The sequence below is a fragment of the Coregonus lavaretus genome (assembly GCF_964263955.1).
Source record: "Coregonus lavaretus genome assembly, chromosome: 19".
NCBI classification, from domain to species: Eukaryota; Metazoa; Chordata; class Actinopteri; order Salmoniformes; family Salmonidae; genus Coregonus; species Coregonus lavaretus.
The window spans coordinates 28365175-28377954 of NC_140006.1; the positions used below are offsets into that span (position 1 = coordinate 28365175).

At 38.9% G+C, this 12780-nt stretch overlaps 1 protein-coding gene across 1 annotated transcript in view; it reads right to left on the bottom strand.

Annotated features, from left to right (window-relative positions):
• LOC311146835 (astrotactin-1-like) overlaps positions 1-12780 on the bottom strand; it is a gene marked incomplete at both ends in the record, with an annotated part of 251337 nt that overhangs the window by 119479 nt on the left and 119078 nt on the right. Inside the window, 3 exons of the mRNA XM_084183432.1 lie at positions 369-496; positions 7299-7493; positions 8959-9125. Coding sequence (XP_084039558.1) covers positions 369-496; positions 7299-7493; positions 8959-9125 — 490 coding nt within the window. The remainder of the gene's footprint in view (positions 1-368; positions 497-7298; positions 7494-8958; positions 9126-12780) is intronic.

Here is a 12780-nt window from a genome sequence, read left to right on the forward strand (position 1 = left end):
AAATTGAACCCATGGGTTTATAGCCTGTGTTTTCATGGTACTTGCCAATCAAATCAGCTGCACTCTGCTACCTCTGACTTCCCCTCTAGAGAGTTTTCTCCACTTTAAGAAAAACTGATATTGCACAATTTATGAAGCTTTTTTGGTATATGTCGAAATGACAAAATAAGGGACAAAATCTATAAATTCCAAATTGCAGTGATTCAAAAGCACTGTTATTTTTTGGTGAAAACCTAACTGAAAACAATTGGCCATCTTACAGCAAATCATGCTGCACTTCAGTACATATCTATTTGCAACAAAAACATACAGTATGCTACTAAATGTACATAATTATATCATACATTGATACTGTAAACATCTCCTACCTGTGAGATAGTCTGGGTCAGGGACTGGGTCTGACAGCTCTTCGTGGCATTGCACCTCGGTTGGAACTGATGCCACAACCATGCCATCTGGGAGCTGCTGCTCGATGCCTCGGGCAAAGTTCTTCTGCCTGGATTAAGGATGACAAAACAGCCTATTTAGAGCCCCACAATTATTCACCCATCCAACTAGGCCTTATCAGGGAGAGAAGGAATAAGGCAGAGAAGAGCCAGTGTCAGTCATGAACACATTGCAAAGCAGTATCTTCTGAAGTGAAGAGGAAATTCAGCAACTCTTGGAGAAGAGTGGTAGTTGATAAAAAGTTTGATTTATTGTTAAAACCAACACGTTTCAGCGAGTATCGCTCATCAGGTTTTGTTAAATCCAAACCAGCATCTTCTGGCAGATCATTAAGAAAATCCATATGAAATACTGTATGTGAGCATGTAGGGAGAATCAGAGACTTCTACATCAAACATGTAATTTTTCATTATGTTAAATGTCCTTTTAATTCTGTGATTCTCCTCCAGTTCCTAACCTGATATGCTCATTTTGTTCATGCTTAAGGCCCCCCCTAAAGTGTTTAAGGCCCCCCCACCCGTGTGTCACACTGTGACGTCATTTTGAATATTGAATAGCTCCCGTGTATTTATGCTAGAGACTGACCGTATCTTGTAGTGGCTGCAGCTCAAAAACCTCTTTCCACCGATATAAAGTTTGCGCCTATTCCATAAAATGGGGCTTGTGAAAGCAGCATTTTTCAACACATGAGAGGATCTGGACAAGAAAACCGTCACAAAATCGTCTGTACAACCTGAACTGTGTGAGCTACAAAATAATATGTCACCAATATCGAAAGGGGAGACTCTCACGAACACGACAGTGTTGGTTGTTTGGCTCTATGACATCCACAAGCTTTACGGAAGTCGTCTGAACTCTCTGTCGCGGACGTCCTCATTTCAAAAAGGTCTTCTCACAAAACCGACTCTCCAGACCAAACTGTTGGAGCTACAAACTAATATGCCAAAAGGGGAGACTCTTGTGAACACGAAGGTGTCAGTTGTTCTGCTCTAGGATGCACACAAGCTTTAAGGGAGTAATCTGAAGGTAACCGAGGACCAGGCTGTAAAAATGTCTAACAGTACATAGGGGGTCAAATGTGCCAAAAATAATGAGACCAAACATGGGTCTATATCTCTCAGATATAGGACAGACACTTCAAAACCTTTTTCCTTATGATTTATTTTTTGACTGCCTGTTTTGCCATTTATGAATGTGTTGTTCAATGTGTTTCTATGGGCTTTAACAGTAAAGGCCAAATTCAATGTTTCATCACATAATAAAAAATAAAAAACATTATACCTACAGGAGCTAAATGATACATTTTATGACCATCTTAAAATAATTCCATATGTTAGCTTAGTAGATATTGCGATCTAAGGGCTTAGACCTACAGGGTTTTTTTTTCTCCATTAATCATATCACATTCAACTTTTACCAGTTGAAAGTAGATACAAAATTATACTTTTTTTTGTTTTAAAAACATCTAAAATATTGTATTAAATTATGCAAATGAGATGATATCTCATTAAATATGTGCATATTTGTATATCATACAAATCCATTTTTCAGGACACTGGAATAAGTCAGCCTAAATATTTTGGTTTCATTTTGTTAAGACACTCCAGGACCGAACTTGCTCACAGCAGATTGTGGATAAATACTTTTTTCATCTTTCTATCTGTAAAATACTAAACATGTATGTAAAAAGCATTTTTGGCACATTTTTCTAAAGAAAATGTTACCTATAATTGTTTATTTTACAACATATCAACAATTACCTCTGGGCAAGTCTGAAGCATATATCTAAGTATAACCAAACACAATTTGCTGAATGTAGATGCTTCTGAAGCTGAGGAAAATAAATTGGCGTGTCGGAAGAGTCTGACTTTGGGAAAATGGCACTCCAAGACAAGTACACTGAATTTAGACTACCAAACGCCAAACACCTATTTAGACACAATCACCATCTCTTCAAAGTCATTTACTACATACAGTATAGTAAAGTTTGTTACATTCTCTTTTAAATGGGCTTTTAAATTATGTGTAATTATGGATGTATGCCCATTTTAAAGTGATTACAATTGCTGACATTTTGATGACGATAGTATGATAAACTAAGGAAAACATACATTTTCATCAATATCTTTACATTTTTAAGTTTACTTTTTGAAAATACTAATATGAATGGACCAAAATACCAACAAGGTACTGTAGATGCAAAAATGTCATTTCAGCCTGTGGTGCCTGGCATTAATCCTGATCTTCCCGGTATACTCATCCCTGTCTCTGCTCACTGCATTCATTCATTACAATAGTGATCATCTCCACTCCAAAGAGTCCATTTGAAAAGTTAGAAAAATAGTGGATCTTAAAGGGCAAATCACTTTGAATTGAATATGAATTTTTTTTTACTGTCGCTAAAGCTTTCACTTTCTCGATAAAAGGACCAGTGAGGTACCTGAAAGTTATATGAAAGCACTTTCTTCTTTATGCTGACTTTTCTGCATTAATTTTTCTATGTTTCTGGAAAGAGTCGCTGATGAAGAATTGAGTTTGAAAGGTGATCCTTAATCCAAAATCTCGATTTATCCTCAAAAGCCTGAATCATGAATAACCACAAGTATGGGGATACCAGTTACAAAGGTTTTAGAAGAGACAAATAATGAAAGGCAATCCGTACAATAATGATATAACTTGTGGCAACAACTACAGAAACCCCCCCCACAAAAACCCCACATGTAGCTGAGCAATGGCTCTGTACAGCACATCTACAGTATACATCTACTCATATTAAGTTGTGTTCTTTTGACTTGAAGGTTAACAGCCACAGATGTAAACACAAGAATAAACAGCATTATCTTTAAACACTAAAAACATAACTTTCCAGAATTGGGTTGAAACAGGAAAGGGATGGGATGCAGTTACAAACCCCTCCTATTATTCATCGCTGAGTGAAAAATAACTGCTTCTATGAAAGGATCATTATGTTATTTCCACGTTCCAAACACAAATGCCTGACTTGAAGCAACATTACTCATAGTCAATGATTGAGCATCACACTCCCATTACTTAATATATTCTTACAACCACCTCTGAAATAGTCATTTATCCATTCGAAGTCATTTACATAAGGTTTTCATAACTGTAATCAGCAATAGTCCTATCGATATTTAATATCTATAAGCAGTGTCAAATATACTTTAGCTTTCAGGGACTTAGAACTAGCAGGAACTGGATGTAACTGTAAAATGGCTGTGCATATTAGTTAGAATCGTCCCTTTTAGGGGCATTGTCTGAAAATGAAACCTCACCCTCCATTGGAAACACTGAAATAATGCCATTACATTCATTTGTTCCATGTCCGGGGGTAAGGAACAGGAGCACATTGTTAACAGTCATTAAAAGCATGGAAATTAGACTCATACATATCAAATATGTTGCTTTAGGCATAGTATAACAATGCTTATCTCCTGAAAATGGAGAAAAGGGTTATAATGCACCTTTGGCCTGGAGGGTGAAATGGTTTGAATGTGCCATTGTGATTAATTTGTATTGTCAAGAAGAAGATATTATGCCTGTATGAAATATGCTATTGTTAAACTGACTTAAAGTAAATTCCATATTAACATAGTCAATTGCCAAACTGTATCACAAATTACTCAAAACGTAGAACCAAAAGTTTAATTGAGTGAGTTTTCTTTGGATTTTGGAATCTAACAAAAACAATCATAATGGGGATGAGGTGAGCATAGATGCCCAAAAACTATTTCAGTATTTTTTCAAGATCAGAGCAAACCAAAGTAAAAATCGTATTTAGATAATACGTACATCCTCTGCATATTTTCTTCATTTGAAAGTCTATGTCACTTTGAAAGAGTTTATGCCCATGTGCCTCTTCTTGAGTAATGGCTGGGAAAGGAAAAATTAAACCTCCAACTGTTTCAGGGTTTCAGCCAACTTTATAATTTCAACTATTTTTTGTATTCCCCCTGCTAATATCAGACCACAAGTGATGGAATGGGGCTGGGGTAAGAACTTTACAACGTCCAATAATTGAGGCAATGCCCTCCCGTGTTTAATATAATCAATCTAGCTCACACAGAAATTGTATATTTTAATTAAGCGAGTAGATAAAGGTGTTCCTCCTCTGAGGGGGTGAGAGGAGACACCCCACCAAGTAGTTTGGAAATGTGGTCTAAATCACGATCCCAAGCAGCACTAATGAGAACAAAGGACACTAAAATATTCATTAAAACCTGCTCTAAGCATGTTGTGTGGAGTAGTGTGAGAGAGAGAGAGAGAGAGAGAGAGAGAGAGAGAGAGAGAGAGAGAGAGATAGAGAGAGTGTGTGAGAGATAGAGAGAGTGTGTGAGAGAGAGAGAGAGAGAGAGAGAGAGAGAGAGAGAGAGAGAGAGAGAGCGAGAGAGAGAGAGAGAGAGAGAGAGAGAGAGAGAGAGAAGGAGAGAGAAAGGAGAGAGAGAGAGAGAGAGAGAGAGAGAGAAAGGAGAGCGAAGGACTTGGAGCCAAAGGGAGGAAATAATGAGAAGAGGTTGCCTTTTTTAACTCACATTATTCTAATGGACTTCACTGCTTCCCTCAGAGACATTGAGATCTACTAGTGGGACATCGCATCACTGCAAAGTCTGTAGACATACAATACAGCTCCAGCCATCTCAGCTAAGATCCCATCCCATCTCTCTATACTGATTTTTTTTTAAATGTAATATCCCCTTATGTGCTTTTGTTGTCCAGGCCGGTCTCTGCCACATAAAAGCTCTGGCTAAGATTGTGTGACACCTCATATTTACCTCCAATCCTCCACAGAAAACTCTAACTTTTGAAATATTAATTACCAAGCCGACTCTGAAATTCAGCGGGAGCGATTCAGAGAACGACAACTACCTTTTTAAAAAACATGAAAAGTGTTTCAGAGGCTGGTGAGCATGAAAGCAGGGCCCACAGCCCTGTGTGGATAGAATCAGACGCAGCTCTGTGGCACAGCCTGGAGCCTGGCCATCCAGCAGACTCTGCTCCCGCTGAGTGGGTACAGGCTAGCCTCATCTTATTCCAGCAACACCGGCTGTGAAGAGCCAGTGGGCACCTTCTCACTCTGCTAGATGTGTCCTTTAATTTCCTTCCTTTTGTTGTTCCAGCCAGACTAAATAAAAAGGTAGGGGTGGGATGCCTCTTTTTCAAATGAATAAAAGATCAACAGTCAAACTTGACTAGGAGGAAATGTGCACATTTGGTCTAGTTTGTGAAACATTGTGTGTACAGTAGAGTACAGTAGAGGTGAGCTTGGGAGTTTGGAGAACCAAGTTTCCATTTCTATCCAGCAGCTATGGGTGCTTTCTGTACTTTTCAGTTCCCTTACTTTTTTGCACGCTACATTAATGATTAGACAGTGTTAAAATTTGACTTCCTTGCCTTTCATAAGTTTACTGTCAAATAGGGAAACAGATGCTTTGTGACACTCCAGAACCGTTGGGTTGGGCTTTTGAAGAGGCGCCAATGAAACTCCAAGCACCAGGCTGGTATGAAACAGAATAATACAAGTTTTTCTCTCCTTTTTTTCCAGGATGTCTCTCACGGTGATTCTCTTTGTAAACCATGCATGAGTCACACAAGGGCTTTTCCTCTCAATGGGGTGTCAGTCAATGGACAACATTTTATTTCTGCCGTTAAATTATATTTACCTGTATAATGTCAAGACTATACTTCAAGTTAAAATATATTTTGACGTAAGTTTGGCAATTTTCTCCATTAAAATAATACAATTATAATGTAATAAATTAATTAATAAAACCCAGCATTTAATATCAGTAACATTAGCATTTGTTTTTATCATTGAGAGAATGTTTATTCATAATACTTTTCTAAATTAGGTTTAATGTTCCCTGCACTACTACATCATCAGCAGTAATCTCTACTTCCCAGCACTATTCCTCCTGTGTACCAAAGTTTTGACTATTTTCTTTAGTTTCCAATTAATTGTCACATCAATATGGCATTCTTGTGAGGCTTAATGAACCCAAGGTGGGCACCAGTGCAGCAGCGCAGCAGACCCTTTGTTCATTGCACATTCAAAGTTTCATCTGCTCCAATTACGTTCCATTACACCAAACTGGCTCCTGGTCACTTTTAATTCACTTCTTGCAATCTTGTATAATTAGGGTTTGCATTAACCATGGCTCCCCAATGAGGCTTTCTCCAGCATCATGTCTGGCTGCACTCTGCACAGGAGCATTTTGTACTTTTCAAAGTCTGAAACACAGGCTGTCTCTCCTGGTGCTTTCAAAATGAGTTCAGAGCATTTGAGATTTAGCTACTTGATGATATTAACTTTCCCTTGCTGGCCTTCCTCTAGCATTCACGTGACATATTGTAAGTGGATGCACTGCCTCCGGCTGCGGGATCCATGTGCACCCAAATTACATTTTCAGGACCGTAGATGATTTCCGTGACCTGACTTCCTGACTTCAGCGGAAAGGAAGCATTGTGAGTAATTAAGCAGCCTACAAAGCATGCTGCCACGGAACTCATATTAACAAAACAGGGACTGCTGTGCATTTCTTTAGATATTAAATCTTTAGATCCTCACTCACAAGATACACTATCCGTATATTTACATAATTTTGGTTATTGTCATTGTGGACAGAAGATGCCATACATATTAATCTTCTGAGTTCATTAGTCTCTCACCTTGCTTTAGTCTACTATACATCTCTACACGTTGTATACATTCATTAAAACAAATTATAAATACATTTTATGCTCTACCTGTGGACCAATTAAACAACCATGAATCAACCACAAATCATTCCTATTTTGTACATGAGCTATAACCCATGACACAACTCATTCATTACCTGAAGGTAGCTTTGAGGATCTGCCCAGAGGTGATCTCCTTGGTGTGGTTGTTGTAGCCATAGAAGAGGTCTCCGAAAACGGTTTGGTTGGCTGGGATGTCAGCTGTCTCCCCACAGTCCAGTCCCTCGGTACAGGCTTCAGAGAGGGGCTGGCAGGAACGACCATCTTGACCTTTCTTGTAATCCTCAATACAGCTACAACGGCAGCCATAAAAAAAAGGGAGCAGTGTGAGCTGATGTGCTCTTACATTATATTCAAATAGATTGTGTTTAATCTACATTATACAAGTAGCTTCTAATAAATATTGTTATATTCAGGGTTTAGACTGAATTCTGTTTGAATTCAAGTCAATACAGGGATAAAAACCTTTTTTATTTTTTACATATACTGGAAACCGATTTAATTGAATAGGTCCCTTTGACTGTATTTACACAGGCATCCCAATTCTGATCTTTTTTTCACAAATTGGTCTTTTGACCAATCAGATCAGCTCTGAAAAAAATCTAATGTGAAAAGATCTGATGTGATTGGTCAAAAGACCAATTAGCAGAAAAATTATCAGAATTGGGCTGCCTGTTTAAACAAAGCCTTATTGACTGACTGAAGAGTGCATGAAATTCCATCTTGACATTACGTAAACATCACTATGGCTAGCTGTCCGGATTATTTATTTATTTTACTTGTGTTCATGGTTCACTATTTACTCAGAAGTGCACCCCTTTATGCCAGAGTTCAAGGGGATCCACAAAATAGGCCTCCTCATGATTCTAGTGTGCCAATCAATTCTAGCTTTGTTGTATGGTGCTATTAATTCAATTCAGTAAACACAAAACACCCTATTTCATTATTCAAAAAGGGAATAATCCAAACAGTGAGAGTCCTCTTGACTCTTTCATATTTATGACATTTTGACATTCCAGTGTCTTGTGAGCTCTGTAAAATATATCAAAGGCAATGGGCCTGGGATTAAAGTGAAAGAACCTTTCTTCATGATGACACTTCTTTCTACAGGAAAGTGTCACTAAAGAGGGTTAGATATATCTTGTCCATAATGCAGTCCTAATGCACACCGCATTTAAACTGGTTCACTTTCCCTGTCATATTATCATGTTTCATATGACAGACAATTAAGCACGTTTGTCACCTACAGTCAGAAATACTTTTGTGTCAGGAGCAGACTTGACATTAAAAGAGAGGTCAAGAGATATTTCTCTTTTAAGAGACAACCTCTCCAAGGGGAAGAAACAAATCAATCTGAGTGACACACGCACTGCACATCTGACATTTAAAAGACATACTGGTGCACTTTCCTTTCCTACTAAAACTATGTCGTGACAATGCCATCACCAGGAATCTACTGAAGTGAAAAAGAAGGCAATACCAGTACTACACATTTTAGTAGAATGCATTCAGTTGTGCAACTGATTAGGTATCCCCTTTCCCTTCCCTTCTATAATGGCATTGCTAGAATTTCCTACAATGTAAACTTCTGTCCTTCTTTTTAAACACTCTAGGATATGACAATGTTATATCAGTTCAGTGCCATGGAGACAAGGTCTGCGTACCCAATGGCACCGTATTCGCTACAAAAAAGTAGTGCACTATGTAGAGAATCGGGTGCCATTTGGGATGCATCCAAGTTCAATAGTGTTCTCTCACCCGCAGAACATCTGGATGTTGTAAAGGGTGGGGTCGTCCACCAGGGGGGCGAGCTGCTGGAGGCACAGTTGTTCACAGCCTCCGTTAAAGCCGTCAGAGCAGTCGATGCCGATGTGGTGATCGTAGCAGCCTGTGCCATCCTTCATGGGACTCAGTCCAGGAGGGCACTAGAAGTAATGGGAATAAAGGATACAGGATGTTACAGATTGTCAAAAACAATACACCACGGACGTGATCTGGTTTCATATTGGTCAAATGTAATAATTTTACAAATCTTTAGTTCACACAGAAATAAGTAGAGATCAGACACATCCAGATCCCATGTGTGTGTACGAATGATAGAAAAGTGGGTAAGCAAAATGAGAGAAATTCAAGGTAACGGCTTTGATTATATTTTCCCAAACAACATTCGGTGAACTCTGTCACACCACTAAAGATGTGCTGCTAACCAAGCTATATGAGGCATAAATTAATAAATGAGGCATCCAGAACTTCTACAACTCTACACCTGCTTCCAGAGTTACAAAGAATCCCCTGTGCTTCCCAAAGCAATTGTTCGGAGGCCGGTGAAGCCAAATTCACGATTTCTGTCAGACATTCCTTCAAAGGGAACTTTGATGGGATGATTCTTAACAAGGCACCCCTGCCTGTAGAAAAGAGGAAAAGGCTCTGTTTGCCTTCAAGCAATAAGGAAGCATAAGCAACAATATATTTCTTTATTTACTCTCCCAAGTCTCCAGTGCCCATCGATCCTGGCATCATCCCGCTGGGCACACACTGGTTGAATCAACGTTGTTTCCACGTCATGTCAATGAAATTACATTGAACCAACATGGAACAGGCGTTGAATTGACATTTGTGCCCAGCGGGATGACATCCTAACACTAGTCAGTTGAAAGAGTAGGTTGAATGCCCCGTTGGGGGATTTAACCTATTGCTTTTGGAATTGTTTTAAGATGGTCATACTATGGATCATTTGGCTATTTGATTTAGCCCATTGACTTGTTTTTGGATTTTTTACTAAAGCCCATAGAAACGCATTGAATAATACATTCATAAATGGCAAAAAGGGCAGTCAAAAAATAAATCATAAGAAACAAGGCTTTGAAGTGTCTGTCCTAAATCTAGGAGCTATAAAAAAAACTCTGGAAATATATATATATATATATATATATTTTTTTTTTTACACATATTTAACCCCTTTTTTGGGGTAGTCACAAATCTACCTTCATACTTCCATTTGTTTTTCAAAACCGGGACCGGTTACTTTCAGACGAGTCCTGTGACATTGGGGGTAGTAGAGCAAAACAGACAACACCATCGTGTCTCCCCTTTCCATAGAGTGTTCATAATAGTTTGTAGGTCAAACCGTTTGGACACTACTGACTTTTTCGTGAGAAGACCAATTTTCGGGATGTGTCATGGTCTGACAAACACCGCTCTAACTCTGCCACCTTTCACCGCAGATGCGGAAGTGCGACATATTACAAGTATTTCACTACACCCACAATAACATCTGCTAAATATGTGTATGTGACCAATAAAATTGTATTTGATTTGACAATGGCGGATGCGGTGGATTGAGACACATCCAATGCAAAAAAACAGATATCTCTAGCTTAAATTGACGGATTTTGCTGGGGATTTTTTTGTTATTTAACTTAGATTGACATACCGGGGCTAGGGGGTCAAACATGAATTGGAACTTCATCAGTTGAGTCAGACAGAAGCACTGACAATCCAGAATTGTCCTACATCAGGCCCTGTGGAGTTTTTAGTATTAAAGGTAGACTGACTCAGCGATATGACGTAGATTCAGCATAATGGGTCAATTTCTGCAACAACTAGTGCGAGGCTCAACTTCTCCGCTGTTTTGGTGCTCTGGCTACAACACTCTGAACAGCGTGAAGCAAACCCGTGCACATGCGCAGATACTGTGTGTGACTGTGTGAGAGCGAAGTCTCAATATATGCGGTGCTACTTGTGGCAACGTCATTTTGCTGAGTATTTCTTTAATATAAGATTTCAGATTGTGTGTACCTGTAGATGTTATGTATGTGTTTCCTGACAAAATCCCTCTCTTTAGTGTAGATCATTATGACCCATCCCACCACTAACAACAATCTAGCGAAGGGTAGCTAAAGATACACTTATGTCGTTATGCCAAAGCCTTGTTCACATTGGCAGTTTGACTCAAATCCAATTTATTTGCATTTCCAATTCGAATCTATTCTTTTTTCTGCAGTCTGAACAGCCAAAAAGCATATGGAATTGGATATTTCAAGCCACATTAAAAAACACCTTCGTAGGTGGTTTGAAATCAGATACAAATCTGATTCCAGGCGACTTGTGTCTGAACAGTCAAATCTGATTTATTTGCCTTCAAGTGGTTTTTAGACTGTTATTTGGCATATCTTGTTACTTGCTAGTTCCTCTGTTGACAGTTTAACAAGAACATTGGCAGCTAACTAGCTTGTTAATTGTTTACAAACAAATTAGTGAATGTGCTAGAAAGCTAAACAGCTACCTAGCTAGCTAGTTGACTGCTGTGGCTAACCAAAAAGGACTCATTTTGAAAGTTGGATCATCTTATCCTTTGAGTCTTTAAAAGTGTATATTACACTATGATTTTGAACATTCAAAGCAACTGGGAAACATCCAAGGCAGGCCTTGTTGTCACCTTAGCTTGCTACATAACTTCTGAGTGATAGGAAGCACGAGCACGTCCACCAATCAGCCTACACCACTGTGCATGTCACCAACTCCAATTTGGTCACTTGTAATTTGCTGTTTGGACAATCAGTATTTCAAAACGGATTTGAAAAACAAAAATGATTTGAGCATTAAGACCTGCAGTGTGAACAAGGCTCAAGAGGTATGGCTGGCCCTCTTACGAAGTGGTTAAGCATTGGGTTAATGGCTAATGTATCAATGACCAGTGGGGCATATGTCGTAACAGGAGTCCCTCGCCTCTGCCCTCCCTGGACACATTGCTATTGATTTTGTCGCTTGGCTACGGGCACTGTGACAACTGATTTATCACCTGTAATGTAAAGAGCATGGTACATTGAATCTCCTAACTCATCTGTAGCAGAGACTTTTTAAATCACTGGGCCTCTTTGCAATCGATGGCAATGGGTTAGTGTGGCAAAGGGAAGTCTGAGAGGAATTAATGTATTGATGGTCCTTGATGGTCCTTTCTTGTGAACCCCACATGTCTCTCCTTATTGACTGCTGTAATAGGCCTCCGTTCACTAAGCCAAATTCTGTGTATGTGTAAATGTACTTGGCGAATAAAGGTGATTCTGACTGACATGCAGAAATAGGAGAACTCAGGAGAATTTCCCCACTGCCAAGAGAATGATTGTCATTAAAGATGGGCTTGCCTTATACTGTTTGAGGATTTTCCATACAGTTCTATTTCCATACAGCTTTTTTGCATAGAGATCTATTGAGAATTTAAAAACTCAACAGTTTAGGAATTCACATTCTATAGGTCAACGGTTGAGTAAAACATATGCTTTGAAACGATTCAGATAAATTGAAAAATGGCAAAGGTCCTCCAAAGATCCATCCCTCCATGAGAGAAACAATAGATCATGTCAACATATGTCTCCTTTCATAGTATCGAAATATGTTAACATAGTTTTTCCATAATGTTTTTGAGTTACTAGGTAGAATAACAAATGTAACGCCACAAAATAAACAACATCCTTCACTGGCAGTTTAAGGAAACGAGACAATTAATGATAGAAGTGTACCGGCTTGTGAAGCTTTTGTATTTAGGCTGAACTGGAAAAACCCTTGAACCACTGTGCCTTT